The 15,613-nt window shown below is 47.1% G+C and overlaps 7 protein-coding genes across 7 annotated transcripts; 3 read left to right on the top strand and 4 right to left on the bottom strand.

Annotated features, from left to right (window-relative positions):
* Positions 1-216: 216 nt before the first annotated feature.
* On the bottom strand, positions 217-564 carry PEX2_107390 (Dehydrogenase, multihelical; the record flags this gene model as incomplete). The annotated part of the gene is made up of 1 exon (XM_016748007.1): positions 217-564. One exon carries the CDS (start codon positions 562-564, stop codon positions 217-219), a length of 348 nt encoding a protein of 115 aa, XP_016594849.1.
* A 2,858-nt stretch (positions 565-3,422) lies between these two features.
* PEX2_107380 (uncharacterized protein) lies at positions 3,423-3,872 on the bottom strand (the record flags this gene model as incomplete). Its single annotated transcript, XM_016748006.1, has 1 exon — positions 3,423-3,872. One exon carries the CDS (start codon positions 3,870-3,872, stop codon positions 3,423-3,425), a length of 450 nt encoding a protein of 149 aa, XP_016594848.1.
* A 1,072-nt stretch (positions 3,873-4,944) lies between these two features.
* PEX2_107370 (ankyrin repeat domain-containing protein) lies at positions 4,945-6,807 on the bottom strand (the record flags this gene model as incomplete). The annotated part of the gene is made up of 2 exons (XM_016748005.1): positions 4,945-6,388; positions 6,443-6,807. The coding sequence occupies 2 exons, from the start codon at positions 6,805-6,807 to the stop codon at positions 4,945-4,947; spliced, it is 1,809 nt and encodes a 602-aa protein (XP_016594847.1).
* A 534-nt stretch (positions 6,808-7,341) lies between these two features.
* Positions 7,342-7,833, bottom strand: PEX2_107360 (uncharacterized protein; the record flags this gene model as incomplete). The annotated part of the gene is made up of 1 exon (XM_016748004.1): positions 7,342-7,833. The coding sequence occupies one exon, from the start codon at positions 7,831-7,833 to the stop codon at positions 7,342-7,344; it is 492 nt and encodes a 163-aa protein (XP_016594846.1).
* Positions 7,834-9,511: 1,678 nt separating this feature from the next.
* PEX2_107350 (uncharacterized protein) lies at positions 9,512-10,061 on the top strand (the record flags this gene model as incomplete). Its single annotated transcript, XM_016748003.1, has 2 exons — positions 9,512-9,548; positions 9,604-10,061. 2 exons carry the CDS (start codon positions 9,512-9,514, stop codon positions 10,059-10,061), a joined length of 495 nt encoding a protein of 164 aa, XP_016594845.1.
* Positions 10,062-10,623: 562 nt separating this feature from the next.
* Positions 10,624-11,319, top strand: PEX2_107340 (uncharacterized protein; the record flags this gene model as incomplete). The annotated part of the gene is made up of 1 exon (XM_016748002.1): positions 10,624-11,319. One exon carries the CDS (start codon positions 10,624-10,626, stop codon positions 11,317-11,319), a length of 696 nt encoding a protein of 231 aa, XP_016594844.1.
* Positions 11,320-12,656: 1,337 nt separating this feature from the next.
* On the top strand, positions 12,657-14,660 carry PEX2_107330 (uncharacterized protein; the record flags this gene model as incomplete). The annotated part of the gene is made up of 1 exon (XM_016748001.1): positions 12,657-14,660. The coding sequence occupies one exon, from the start codon at positions 12,657-12,659 to the stop codon at positions 14,658-14,660; it is 2,004 nt and encodes a 667-aa protein (XP_016594843.1).
* Positions 14,661-15,613: the final 953 nt, after the last annotated feature.

Here is a 15,613-nt window from a genome sequence, read left to right as displayed (position 1 = left end):
ATACAAAAGATACATGGGCAATATATTAATTATTCCAACCCTCAATAAACTTAGGGGAGATATAAGAAGATCAATATAGTGTAAAGACATGTATGTATCATTTAATAAAACTTTAGTGTGGAACCTTAGGTATCGGGAGATAGATATAATAGTAAAAGGAACTAATAGCTGCTTCTCTAAAGAAGCAGCCCACCTATGTACAACGACTTCAAAGCTTCATTGCTGGAACTTCTGTGCCCAGTTCTCATCACCCCCGATATAACGGAAAATCACCCGCGAATCACGGTCAAAACATTCAGGATCATTAGACGCGGCCTGATATGTCTCTAACCCTCGTTGTCCCAAGGCAAGTGTAGCGTCCACACTACCAGCCAAATCCACCGCAAGTGCAAAATCCTTCTTCATCAACTGAACCTTGAAACCACCTTGGTATCCATTGCTCGAGGGGGCATCTGGAACAACACCAGGACAAGGATTGAAGCGATCACAGATATTATCCTGAGCCGTGCCGGCTGCAAAGACACTAGACAAAACCCGGGGATCTAGTCCTGCCTTGATACCCATATTGAGGAATTCAGCGCTAGCAATTGCAAACAGACCCGGAAGGTAGCTGTTGCACAACTTGGCAGATCAGTAACTCTAGTGCATTTTTCATAAAATCCTTTGCAATGCATGGTGTGTGGTCCCTGATTGGGGGCGAACCAATGGAGACTCGCTGATATTTTGGGGTAATACCGCTGGAGTTGGGGATAAATTCGGAGAATGCCCAAAATGGGTCTTGGAGGAATCCTTTCCTCAAATATCAAGCGTAGAGTAGTTGTCTAGTGTATGGTCGAGCTACTGCCGTATACTTTGCTGTGTGGCTCTGTGATTCGGCCAATCACCCAACTCCCATGTTCATGCCATATTCAATCATCAACTAGAAACCCTTTCCAAGAGTCATGCCTAAAAAAAAAACTATAGACTGAGTTTGGAATAGATATTATTACGCGGGGTATGACGCAGAGAAGTTTAAGGGGGTTGCACCTAATGCGGAGCTTGTAAGGGGCTGTGGGTGTCCGACAAAGAATATTACTTGACGTCTTTTTTGTATATAAGACTTGTATACGAACATCTTTTGTCACAGGTAACTTTAGAAATTCGATAGAAGTGTACATGTAGCATCTAAACAAGAGAATAAATGAAACAGTATGCGAATTTCATGTGTATAGCGATAATTGATTCACAGATGGATCAAGTTGGCCAGGCGCCTGGCATCGGAAACTGAGCAAACTTCTTTCCCTCGCACTTGCACCGCTTTGCATGTTTTTGGGCCTGTTTTCTCTCGAATCTTGCATGATTAAATTTGCATTTGTGTGTCTGGCACCAGCTTTCGCTGTGTTTCTCTGGATCCCCATATCCAAGACATGGTTGGTGCAGCTTATTTCCAGTCTGGCAAAGGGTATGTGTACTCCCATGGAACGGCCATAGATCCAAATAATTCCCGAAGGCATCACAGTGACAAAATTTCTGGTTCTGACTGTAGCTTTTAAAAGATAGCTTGAAAGTTTCGGCCGACTTTGCGTCCTCTGCGGGAGGCATTCCCCCAGTGTAGGAAATGCTTTGCAGTCTTTCGCTGCATCGATGTGTAGTCTGTCGCGGAGAAGCCGAAATAAGAATTTCAGGGTTCATCGCCAGATTCTGTAGGAATCCTTCTGAGAATCGAGTGGAACTTTGGTTCAGGATCCAGATATTGTCTCGGTCGGCACGCAATATTGAAATACCGTTCTGTGGCTTTTTGAAGTCCCAGGCCATATTGTCCAACATGTGCAATGCCCCGACTGGTACGTCTCTCAGATCCTGAGGACTATCTTCCCACGATGGGGGAAGATGTCTATTCTGATTGCAATCAGCGCCAGGGATGATGATCGAGCTTGCCCAAAGTTGGAATTCTTCCAAAAGCAAAGTGACCGAGCTTTCTGGGTTCACCCATCGCCCAGTTTGTATGTTCAGGTGGCCTGTATTGTCAGGTTCAATCCTTATGGTCCACGTGTCAATACACCTGTACGGGTCTGCCATCATACGGTCTTTCAAAGGAACGATAGCTTCAAAGTTGAACACGAGGTCAATCACGAATGGCTTGAGGTGAGAGAAGTGGGATTCATGGAGCATATAATCTTCAATATCAATCCCACAGCTCACGAGAAGGTTTAGCCACTCAGAAATAGGCTCGATATGCGCAATATGCATCGGGGTATGCGCTACAAGAGTCTGAAGTAGTGTTAACAAGGGGCAGCTCCTGTAGTGTAGGTCTGCACCGGCGGCAACAAGCCTTCTGGCAAGCTCACGATGCATTGCTCGCTGCTCATATCTCATTCGTTTATTCCATGTTGTCATTAGGAATGAGAGCGCTGACCCCAGGTAGAAGTCAGATGGCAGAGTAGTCACTTGCACGCCCGTGAAAGCTAGCCAGTCCACTAAATTAATAAGCTGGGCATCGAAGGAGTGGCCGGGAAAGCATAGAAAGGTGTCGATAGGCTCCTCTGCATATTCAATTTTAGGACACAAGAGTTTGAAAGTTTGGAAGATGCTGTCAAACTTATACTTCGACAGATTGCGCTTGAACATAAGTCTGACCAAAAGGCATTTGTATATGAGTACGCAGGTTATTACAGCGTTGTACTGGCGTAGAGGTAGAGACTTACATTATGAAAAATAGATCACTGGTTCCTACCTGGCAGCCCTGATTTACGAGAAATTTACAGATTTCCTGTTTTTCATCGGAGGGGGATTGCCAAATTGAACAAGCTACCTGCTACAAGACAATAAGTAGAGTTTCAATATTAACAACTTGTACACTCACAAACACGAGGTCTTCATTGTATATTGATATATCCCTGTTCCTCAGAAGATATTGAATGCCTGATATATCACCCTGTCGTAAATGATCGAATAGCCTTATCTTCGTCATTTGGGAGATTTTTGGAACAATTGTGGCGCTAATATTGGAACCCGACATTCCTGAGCTGCGAATGAAGACATTTATAGCCATGGACAAGAAGGATGGGTTGATAGAATATGTTGTCTTTGTTGATGTTGATTGATATTGAGAGTCTTGGTAGTCTCTGCAGTCGGTATTCGTGGACTTTTGGGCTGTAATGCGGCAGACTCCAAAGTTGTGATGAGAATATTGGAAGGTATGAGTGCGTGTGAACGTGTTCAAAGACAACCTAGTAGCAGTTCTAAGCTTGTTTCCCGGGAGTGCAACATATTGAGTCTCCTCGGTAGTTCTGAAAGACGGTCCAGAATCAGACCCTCTCGATTTATCATTTGTGGCTGGGATGGAGTCTATCTTTTGGACCAATAGGAGGGTATTTTGAGTTTGTGATGCCCTAAGCCGTTCGCGTTAAAGGACTGTCCATACCCTATGGTGTAGGCCCTACTTACAAAGACTGCGTAGTGAGTGAGAGATTCAATATTTGGAGAGCCTGGCTAAGCTGTCGCTCAAGTTCAAGCACATCTCCTTTCTTCAAAGCCAACTTGACTGAAGCCCATTTCCGACTCACCACCGTGCGCCCCTCCTCGGTCTTTTTGAATCGATCGACGAGTTGTTCAATCCTCTGAACTTTTTTCTGACAATTGAGCAATGAAGTGTGAATGCCGTCCGCTAGAATATGCTTATCGCCGTGAAGTCTCTGTTGGTATTCGAGGGCGTTCCGGGCACATGTCGCGATCGCGTAGATCTGTTCAAGAAGGCTTTCGAGGCGCTGTTTTTCGGATGGTGCATCCGACACTGTCTCAAGAAACTTGATTAGAGTGTGGGTGCCTGCGGCGAGCTGTGCGGCGAGCGACACAACTGCTATGACGCTTGCGCCAGCACTCAACCCGTCCATGGCTGTTTTGTGTTGAAAAGTCCAGATCTTTGGTGGTATAGTTGTAGAAGGTATTTAATTTTAGGCTCAGAGATCATAAAATATCAGAGCAGGATCAGGCTTCAGAAGTGCCCAGGTGCCTCGTCATGGCTGTGTTGGCTCTCAAGCCTCGTTCAGGGTACTGCTGCATGAGCGGGCGACTAACGCGTGGGCCTGATTGGCAATGACCTGCATTAGTACCTTAGTGCCTATGGGCATACATGTAGATAACAGGGCAGTATCACCTAATCTCTGCCTCTCATATTGCCTATAACACACCTACCCTTCTCACCCCGGTCGAATATTCAAAACTTGGCGTTCGCTGATTTCTCTCATCATAGTACAACGCGGGCCGAACTGCTGCTCAAGTGGCACCAGCTCATCTGGGATGCTCGTGATGACATGGCCACTATTTTGACGTACGAGACCGACAAGCCGCTGAGCGAGGCATACGGCGAAATCGAGGTTCATATGGTGGGTTGCCGGTGAAGCTGAACGAATTCGTGGGGAGGTCAGCATCCCGTCTGCAACTAATCGCCGTGTGGTGGTCGTCAAACAACCATTTGGAGTTTGCGCTGCACTAGTGCCATGGAATTTTCTTCTAAATGTTGTCAATATAGTAACTTGACCATCCCTATACTAATATATTAGTAGAGGCGTGTTTTATTTCAGTCGACTATTAATGACTGTAACCTTCTGGCAACACTCACCCCTTTCCCTGTCGGTCGGAGATTATCAAATAGACCAGATTTGATCTGTGGCTTTCAACTCGATGCTTTCACAGTATACCAGGGAGCTGGCGGGCTAAAGATCATCCAAGGGCCCCCAGGAACAGGGAAACCAGAGACACCTGCTCCACTCATTCTCTCAAGTTTTAGCTCCAGAAGAACCTTCGCAACTACAGAAAAACACTGTTCCCTAAGTTCTGAGTTTGTTTGAGGAAGACAATACATTTTCTGAACCTAATGTGCCATTCTAGGCAGAACCAAATAAAGATCAACATCGCTTCACGCTAGATGCCAAATGCTACATACAGACCATAGATCCCAAACAATCAGAAATACTGATACCGAACCGGTCCCCCTCCCCCAGGATGATACCCATACTGCGCAAAAACTTCCAAAATTTCTCTTCTCTGCATTCTCCTCGCAAAACCAAAAACAGTCTCCATCCTCCCAGCGCCCCCCTTAACAAACGGATCCGCCCCACGCTCCATCAAAAGCCTAACCATACATAACACATCCGACTGAACAGCCTTATACAATGGCGTCTGCCAAGGATACCGCATAAGATCAACCGCCGCACCGCGATCAAGCAACAGCCTCGCAACCCTCATATTCCCATTCAACGCCGCCGACGCCAACGCCGTCTCCCCCGTATTATTAACAGCATCAATATCCGCCCCGCAGTCCAACAACAACTCCACAATCCGGTCCTGGCCGTACGCGGCAGCCTGCGAGAGCGCCGTCTTGCCCGTTCCCTTCCCTGAATCGATATTCGCGCCCGAGGCAATCAGTATCCGCACGATGCGGTCGAAGCCGCGCGATGCGGCGACATTGAGAGCTGTCTCGCCTGTTACTGCCCGTGCGTTCATGTCTGCGCCGTATTCTAGTAGCACGCGGGTTGTGGCTTCGTGGCCGAAGGAAACGGCGGCCATTAGGGCTGTTGTACCGTCGGTCTTTTGGGCGTTGGCGTCGGCGCCTTTGGAGAGGAGGGTTTGCACGGTTTGGTGTTGGTTGGATTTGATGGCGACTATGAAGGCTGTTTTTGAACTGGTTATCTCCCATAGAAGGCGGCTCATTCGGCGGGGCTTTTTGGACTTCGTTGATACTTTGAATGCGTCGAGATCTAGTGGGGGTTTGGGCGAGATAGGTACTGTCACTGGTATTGGGAGGTTCGTGCCATCGTTTTCTTGTGAATTGCTCTCGGTGAGAACGGGGATGAAGAGGTCTTCAACTGGTAGCGCTTCTTTCTGTGTATCTGTGCAATCTTGCATGTCCAATATCACTGGTATTGGGAAGTTTTCTTCTCGTATTGTCTCTTTTTCAGGGTAGGGCTGCTCTTGGCTTGAAAATGGGCTTCGCGTGTCTGAATGTGAGAAGCCTTTTGGCGGGAGCGGGAGGAATGGAAGACCAGGTTGTTCATTTGCTAGCCAGTCTTTGTCGTCTAGGCTGCTCTGCTGTTTCAGTTCCAGGGCTGATTCTGGTACCATAAAATAGGGGGCTTTCTCTGTTTGAGCTGTGTTCTCCTTAGTAACAGGCAGTGAGCCATCTGCTATCTTTTGAAGAGTCGATATAACGAAGTCCCGGTTCAGCGTCAACAAATTCGAAGCAATACCAGTAGCGAGTAACTCTCCCTGCAGCCGAGTCCAGACACCATCTTCCTCAAGCTTCGAAGAATCCTTCAAAGCATCAGAAACAATCAAAGCCTCCCTCTTGCCAGCGCGAATGTCATCGACGAAACACCTCAGCGCGCGCTCAATAATCTTCTGCGATGATCTGTATCAATGTTAAAACCCACACAAACCCACACACGGAACATCGTGAACACACATCATCATGTTTAAATTCACCTCAGTAAGTCCAAAAATGACCGACGAGAGACGCGCGCGAATATCAGAAGTCAAACTCTGAGCCCCAAGTGCATCTGGATGTAACAATAGTTTTTGCAATTCCAGTAAGACAACATGACAGCTGTGCAATTTTTTTTTCAAGACTGCAAAATGGACGCATTCTGCGCCTAAAGAAGCAGTATACGTCTCGGTTGCGCTAAGCACGGCCAGAAGTAGGCCGAGCTCATTTTGGGCCTGGTTCGTTAGGCCCGTTGACCGGCGCGTTGACTCATACAGGGAGTCGGCTAGGAGGCGGATTGCGGTTGTTTGGTGGCATGGTAGCTGACTACCTGCCGATAAGGACATGGTGCTGGGATTTTGGATAAGCAATGGGACTAGACCTGGAGTGTTGAGTCTGACATCCAAGTGATTGGGGGCTCATCTGGAGGGGGCCGTGCTGCATCGGCCGATTTTTGGCCCCCACTTGACGATTAGGGGTTCGATTTTATTTCGATTGATTATATCATGGGAGATGTGATGTATATTTTTCAAGGAAATAAAAAGCAAAGAGATTCAATTAGACTCAATTTAGGGGAATTATCACGACATAGGGAAGAGAGTGGGAATGGCTCGAATCCGATCTGAGATCAGATAGATCCATGCGTGTAGCCTGCAAGGGGCACGAGAATCCAACCTCCGTATGTATTTTCAACATGAAAGATCCTCTCAATTAGTCTATCTACTTTCTTTTGTCTTTGGTTGGCACATATATTCAGAATTCAAAACATAAAACAATACATCTACTTAATCTTATTTGGAGGTCTACAATGGAAAAGAAGTCAGAAAAATATACTCGATTTATTCAATAACCATGAAGCGAATAGAGAAATTAAAAGAAGCTCACGGGCGAGAAAGGCTCTGCAACGGAGCACCGTCCGTCATATATAGAGGTAGCGGCTCTCTGGAGAGCAAAATAGTATTCGGACGAATATCATCCAAATCCGAAGATACATAGAAGTCAACGCTCGGCTTCGGCTCTGGCTTCATCTCATCCGCTTCAAGATCAGCAATGGCCTGCTCCAAAGGGGCCATGATGCGACCGGCACACAGACGCTCGAACTGAGCCAAGAAGTGGTCCGTAGGCCTATTACGGACAGTGCGACAATCCGGACATGTCCGTGCCATCTCCTCCCCAAGGACAAAAATGGCCTTCAGCAGCTTTACCAGCTTGCGTAGGACGGGAAGGATCTCGGAGCGGAGACCGTCCCCGAGACTCAAAAATCGAAGCTCCTCGTATAGACAGGACTTAAAGCAGGCGCATGCGGTGAGGAAACGCTTCTCGTAGTTCATCTTGCGAACCTCTTTTGTGCCGGGGTATCTATTCGAGGCCATGGTGACTGTCTGTGGTGAGAAATAGGCTGGGGGCTTGATTAGCAGGGTGAATGGATGTAGGTCTGCTTACCTACAGTCTTCGATGGTTGTAGATGATGGAAGGATAACCCTCAAACACGGAAACTTCCGTCTACTTATGCTTTTTCAGTTGTCGTTGACTGGGTTGATGGGACAAAGACATCCTTCGTTGTAATGAACAAAGGAACAAAAGCAATATCCTTTACAAATCCTTTGTCGGTTATTTGAACAAGGAGACAAAGGCGGGTACTTCATCTTTGTGGGCAGACCTGATAGGACCGTGCTGGTTGACAATTAGATGAACAAGCATCCAGGTTGGTAAATTGGCGTTTCAAAGTCACTATATGGCATCAGATAGGTCTGCTGTTTGTCTTTAGTCGATGATGAAGCCAAGGGAGCAACATTTTTTACCACAATATGGAGGGGAAGATAGAGGGAGATATCGAGAAATAACATTTCTGAAAAAAGAAGAGAGGTGCAAATCCACACCCAGCTCCAGTTCGAACCAGATGAATTTGCAGATGGGGATATGTTTGTTCTTCTTATATAGGACCTATTTTAGGATTGGGAATTCTTATATCTTGTTCTAAATGTAGCTTTGTACCCCTAAAAGAAAGAGATATATACTATTCCTATCCATAAAAATAGACTTATTAGATACTTGGTGTTGTGTACATGACAAGACACAATGACAAAATTAATGCTCGCAATAAGAATACATCATATTCTGAATAGTATTTGGGGGCCAAATATCCCGAAGCCCCACGAGTGTCTGCATAATTAAGGAGCATGCATCTAAGCCTACCTACCACTCAGCCTTCAAATGCTGACAGAGGAGTGACTAGATAGGTATTGATCGGCTGCGGAGCCGCAACCCGCCGTGTGATTGGGTTGGCGCTCACGACCATGCCTGCGTCGGATGTCATAATCTTAAAACCGGCAGGGGTCTAAAAGGGTTTGATTTTGGTTTTGATTTATTGTTGGGGTATTCAACATAGAGGAACTATGGAATAATAAGTAGAATGTGCTGCGATATACCAGAATTATATTCACAAGATATGCGCTGTCAATATAGGAATTCTACGTCTCTAGTATGTTGCACAAGGCAAGCTACAGTACGGGCGGAGTATTTCCCTTCATGTGGATCTGTTGCAAATGGAAATTGGTCGCAAAATGAGCCGCATTCCCCAAGAGACTTTTACGATACTCCATATACCTCTTTTTTGTAGATAATACTTGTGATCTAGGCCTCCCAAGTCATGTCAATACGGGATGCGAATATAGAACTAGATCAATAGATCAACATGACAAGTTTCTCTTATACTGTCGAGTCTTCTAATTGAAATATGCGCACATACCTAGGTATACTTCAAACCTCGTTCTGAAGTACAAAACTGGGGCTTAGACTTGGCATCCCGCAAGTCCGTCCAAGGCAGTGCACTCAAGGAATCCCCAGGTATCCACTATAATACGAACTGCACTGTGCATATTAACCCTTGACGATCTTATCGATCGCTCTATTTTTATCATTTATCGTATTATCTGCAAGCTCTGTCAGTTTTCACTTAAACCCTTTCCCACCCCCGTTACACCAGTGAAACATCTCGCATCCCCACCAAACAACCTGTCCCCATTCCCTAGACTTTCAAAAACAGCAACAATGCCGGAACACACCGAACGCCCCGAGCCAACACCCAGTACGTCATAAACTCCCACTCTCCCCCTATAGTACCAAATAACTAACAACCCCAGCACCAGCCCCCACATATAGCGAAGCTCCAGAAGTCGTCACCCCAGACCATCAAAACCAAGGCCCTGTTAGCCCATACTCCGTCACCTATTCACACACCGGACAATCCCTCCCATCTACCCTACATTCCAGCTACACACCAACCCCAATAAACGGCTCAGAAAAACAATACCCCCACGAACCTGACTCTATCGGCCAAGCACCAGCCTACGACGTGTCAACATCAATGGCAGCTCCACCCGAGAAGTCTTACCCAGGCCAGCCCCTTCCCCAGCATTCACAGGCACAACTTCAGGGCCACCCGCAGCAGTTCTACACGCCTTCTGGTCATCCTAGTGGATATCTCACGGCCGTGCCGCTGCACTGTGTCCAGTCTGCGCCGTGTCCGGTTGATTGTCCGGTTTGTGGGGAGCGGGAAATGACTAGTGTTGAGCCTATCAGCGGGGGGACTACGCAGTAAGTTTTATTCCGTCCGCGAATGCGACCGTGAGATATTGGATGTGTGGTTGACTTTTTGTATAGTGGCTGGGCTGCTATTCTTTGCTTTTGTTGCTGTCTCGGATGTATCCCTTACTTGATGTCCTCGCTTAAGGATGTTGAGCATTCTTGTGCGAAGTGTGGTGCTAAGCTTGCGAAATGGCATAATAGTGGGCGTGTAACTGTTCTGCAGAATGGGGCGAGGAAATGAGAGGGTTTTATTACTTCGCTGTTGTTTTTCTGCTATTGATACCACTTTGTGTTTGACGTCATCGGTTGGGTGTTAGGTTGGCATTGTGCAACTTTTGACTTATTTTCTTTTTCGATGTGATGGTCACAGGTTTGACCTACTTACGATTTAACATGCGGAATTCATATTCAACTGGCAGATGTGATGATAGACGTAGGAACAGGTGACGCGCCAAGCCAAACCTCGTATCCGATGATGCGGATCACTTGACGTGCATTTTTCTCAACAGAAATCCCCAAATATCACAATTGTACTCTGTAGACGTCTCACCGTCCCAGACAAAAGCAAAAGCAAAATGATCCGCTTCATCTTCACAGCAACAGCTATAATAACCAGCTCCTCGGCAATATACTTCTACATCTTCCATGAACGGCTATCAAAACGCATAGCGCACAAATCGCACATTGGAACACTCTCCACGGCCACAAAACCAACAAGTATAGAATCAATCCCAGAAACCGTCCTCAGTGATGAGTACTTTACGCTCTACGACCATTCCTCAAAGTCTGTGCCGCGGGCCTCCCTCCCTAGCAATGAGACCACAGACCTGCTCTTCAAACGACTCGTGCGCCGCAACATGACCGCTTTCTCGCGGTTCCCGCAGGCGCTTGTAATTGCCATGGCTAGTAAAACACCGGAGCAGAAGAACAGTTTCAAGGCGGGGTATCTTGCCGCGCTGGATTTTGAGGTTGGGGATTTGGTTTGTGGGGTTTATCGCGTTGTGGCACGGAGGAGGGATCGGGTTGAATTTGAGATCAAGATGGAGGCGGTGGATTTTGTGCAGGGGAGGTTGGCGATTAGTTATGAGGAATGTGGTAGTCAGGAGGAAGACGGGGAGGTTGTGTTTTGTAGTGAGACTGTTATGTGGAAGAGAGCGGATGAGGCTAGGAAGATGCCATTGGAGAGACCTGTTTTGAGATGGATGCATGAGACTGCGGCTTGGTGGTTGATCGACTCTGGGGTTAGATATTTGATGGATTTGGAGGGTTGAGTGATTTTTTTCAATTGTTTCGTCTGGTTTTTCCTGGAGATACATGGCATGAGATAATACTTTAGAGATATTGGTACTATGGTAACGGGTGGATTTGCCTGCAAAGTGTGTTCTAAGTATAATATATTTGATGATGTACAATATGGCCTTCAAGGGAGCTGGACTATGCTACGTCCCGACTCGAAGGGGTGGAAAAGGTCCACATAAGACATCTCGGGCAGCTAGATGGATGATCCAAGCCATGATCATTTTTGAGTCTAGTTCTTTCGTATAATTGCGGCATCCCAGTGCTTTAAGTCATAAAAATCAATTACAGCGTCCTTCTGTTCGCTTTTGTCATTTCTCTTGCGCTTCCCAGCGCCTGAAGCTTGGTCGCGTGGTGTATCGTCGTCATGGCTTATGTCTCGGGAAGGAGCTCCTGTCCCGGAAGCTTACACCAATGAAAATTCATCGCCCAGGCACTAGTAGAGATTTCCGCATTGTCGCATTGTCGCATTGTCGGGAATAGGGGCCAAGACCATTGTCGGGTTTTTCAACTCGGTTTGATGTAGCTGATCACTTCAACCCTCGCACATAGTCGACTTTCAGTGGCCGTCTGTCCAATAGTGTAGTAGCTTTGGAAATCATGGTTGCGATAGTGTGTATAGTAAGAAGAAAGATGAAGCCATCAAGATTGATACACATATGAGCAATAGAGAAAGACATATGGGAAATAGGGAGAGAGCGAGAGAGGAAGGAGGAATAACTGTGGTGAGCAGTAGAGGTTCTATCCGCCTGAGGCAGCAAGGCCTAACATCAAAGGACAACAACCTGTGGACATCTTGGATATTACAGCTCATTTATTTCTCTCTATGGCTTTTGGTACCAATTTTTATTGGATTAGGAAATGGATCTATCAAAACCATTCCAGCATGATGTCAACTTACTATGTCTTACAGTTTGAGTCATCTGAGTTGGATACAATGGTTATTGTCGCCCAGGTGGGCTCTTTGAGCATAGTTGGAACATCACTTCTGATCGGCCAAAGATCCTTGGGAAATTGTTTTACACACAAACAATTGTTCACAGACACTTTGAACAAAGAGTTTCATCATGATACCAAGACAATGCCCTTAACCCTATCTTTGTTATGTTACCTGCCTTTGTCACGACTCGGCTTTGTACTCGCCCATCGGAGACTCCCTTAACGTTTAGATGGAAGGATATATAAAGTGCAATCCTCGCGCAGATCTAATATGACAGCAGAGGACTCCTCTCATCTTCGCTCATCTCATCTCATATATTCTCTCTACTTCTCTATTTTCAACCCATCATTTCCATCCCTCCGTTCCTTAAAAATGTGTAATCACACCTATCACCACTATCCCAGCTGCGGCCACATCTCCAACTGGAGCATGACCAGCTGCCAAGAATACACAAACAAGCTCCGCCTGGCTGGTCCAGAGCGCAGCGCATCCTGCGCCCAGATTAAACCCTCCCATGACCTTCTCCTCTCCTCCCAGCCCAGCATGTGTGTGCAGTGTGAGAGCGAGTGGGCCAAGAACCTCTCCTCTCACGGAGACGACCAGACCCAAACCTCAAACTCTTACCGGACAATTGAGGGCTTGGATGCTAACCAAATTATCGAAGTTAACGCGCGCATGGTGAGTGATTCCACCCCCGACGACAGGGACACAAGTAATACTGACCACAGCGACAATGGTCAGGTCTTCTTGGGTGCTGCCGTTGGTAGTTCAGGTAATGGGGACGCAGACAGTGCTGGCCACAGCGACAATGGTCAGATCTGCTCGCGTGCTGTTGCCGGCGAATTAGGATATAAAAGGGAAAGTGTTGAGACTGAATTGCTAGACGCCGAGGGCGCTGTATGTACATCCCCCAGTGATGCAAGCAGCTGCGACACAGACAGTTCTGGCTCTTCGCTTTGCGGATCTTCTTTGATAAGGTATAATGTACTTAAGCTGAGAATTGACGAGTATCTCGAGAAGCGGCAGCGACAGCGGGAGGTGGGCACTGACCAAAAGCAGCAGGATACTGGCGCATCCGGTAGGGACGAGAACATTTACCTTGCTGATGTAGATGACCCCCATGTTGCTCTGGAGGACACTCCTCCTCTGGGCCCAGTTGATAACCCTGAAGTTGGCCATCACTCATGTGACGAGCCCGCTCTTGACATTGACCTTGTGCAGCAGCGTATTGAAGCGACCGTTCTGAAGCGCATCGAAGAAAACAACGAAAAAGAAGCCCGACAGGTAGCCATCACCAAGCTCCTAGACACCGCCCTTCTAAAGAAGGACCAAGACGACCGGCGCGAGCGTAACGCCGAGCTTGGCATCGAAGAGGACCCCCATCTCTGGGATACAGAGTCCCTCGACCGAATGTGGCAAGCAAAGGATTCCACCACTGAAACCACCGCTAACGCCAGCATCCCCATCTCCCCACGCACCTGCACATCCCCTGAGAACCAACGGTCCTCACCAACCCCAGACCCCCTGCCCCAACCCAATAAGCACATTTACATGGGCAGCATGTTCGCCAGCGAAGAATCCGCCCGCCAACAAGGTCTACTCGAGGTCAGGCCATACGGCAATTACTCCGGTGAGTGGGAAGGGTTCATGCTAGCAGACTCTGAAGACGACGCAAACCACCAGGGTCTACTTGACCCAATCCACGTGCGAGGATGCTGTGCGGAGCGACGCGCCGACTTCCATCTCTATTACGGAGTGATGCATGCACCGTCGGAGGTGCATGCAGAAAAACGTTGGCTGGAGGATATCCGACGGATTCCCGGTGAAGAAGGAAGGTTCTATGGGCTGCTGCGGGCGGATGATCTACAACACGCCCGGGCAATGGGTCTCACTAATATCAGCCATCCATGGGGGTGTTGCAAGGATGGGCTTTTTACTATGCCAGAGCGCGTGCGTCATCGGTACACCGGGTTTATGTGTGCGGTCTCTCTGGAGGCGGTTGGACATATGGGCCTCTGTGGTGCGGAACCTGTTCCTGGGGAATGTGGCGATTACTATGGTGGGACGTATCATGGCTATGTGGAGGCTTATTGTGAGTTGGAGGCTTTTCAAATGGGATTGAAGGATCCTGAACATGACGGGGATTGTTGTGCGAAGACCGAGGTTAGCGATGTGTCAATCCCCGAGGCGGGGCAGTACACGTATTACGGTTATATGTATGCGGGATCGGAGGAGGAGGTTGTGAATAGGGGCCTGAAGGATTCTCTGCTTGTTCCTGGATTTGATATTAAGTATTCTGGGTATTTGCAGGCGGACTCCGAGGATGAGGCGAAGGCATTGGGGCTTTTTGAGCCTTCACGTATTAAGTGGCGATAAAGGAGTACAGGATTTCTTTTTAGATGGTATTTTCTTTGCTCGCCTTTCCGTTCCTTTCTTTCTTTCTTTGTATATTGAGGCAGAGAATAAACTGATCCTTTTTACCTTTTGCCCATTTTCTCTGTTTTAGAGCGAGAACGAGAATAGAATGGACTCAAATTTGATCGCAATTGATTTTTTTGTAAAAACGATAGTCTCCTGGGGTTTTATATGCTAGTCTAAATTTGGATACTGTTACATCCTGGGCGTTTTTGAACTAAATCAATGACTAGGCTACTATCTTGCATCCCAGTGTGATCCTGGACTAGGAGCTCCGCCAATAGTAGAGAAGGTCTCTAATTTGACATATGCACGAGGTTGCATCTGAAACATTCTAGGATTTTGCGGGAATTAATGAGCAGAGAAAGGCCAGAAATAATTGCACTTATTATATACACAATGTGTAAATGAACATTTACAACGTCATTCACATACTGTAGAGGCCTGCCTCTTAGGGCTACGATCGACTCTTCACGGAACACAGTTTTTGAGAAAATCAATAGCGTCGAGGGCGGATTCAATAAAAAAGGGGAGACTTCGTGCTGCCAAGAGATCTTGATCTCGAATTTCATCTTATTCAACCAATCATAGTCTCCGATCAATTGACAAATAGCAAGTGTGGATATTCCCCATTCATGAACGGGACCAGACGGGCCACAACTTTGATGGAGTAACGGAACTCAAGCGAGACCATAACTGAGCGGTTATTGACCTCAATTGCCTGAAGCACTCCACAATGTAATGTTATCCAGCAGAACTATGGAGTGAAATGGATATCCCAGCCATAATGATCGACATTCAGACGCCGAAAAAAACTGGTTAGGGGCCCACTTCCTCGTGCAAGTGCTTACCCCGTGCCTCCAGTTTCATTGATATGCGATGTTGTACATAAGAAGATGACGACCCGGCAACCT

The sequence above is a fragment of the Penicillium expansum genome, assembly GCF_000769745.1.
Source record: "Penicillium expansum strain MD-8 chromosome Unknown contig370, whole genome shotgun sequence".
Lineage (NCBI taxonomy): Eukaryota > Fungi > Ascomycota > Eurotiomycetes > Eurotiales > Aspergillaceae > Penicillium > Penicillium expansum.
This window is presented reverse-complemented; position numbering and strand designations above follow the sequence as displayed.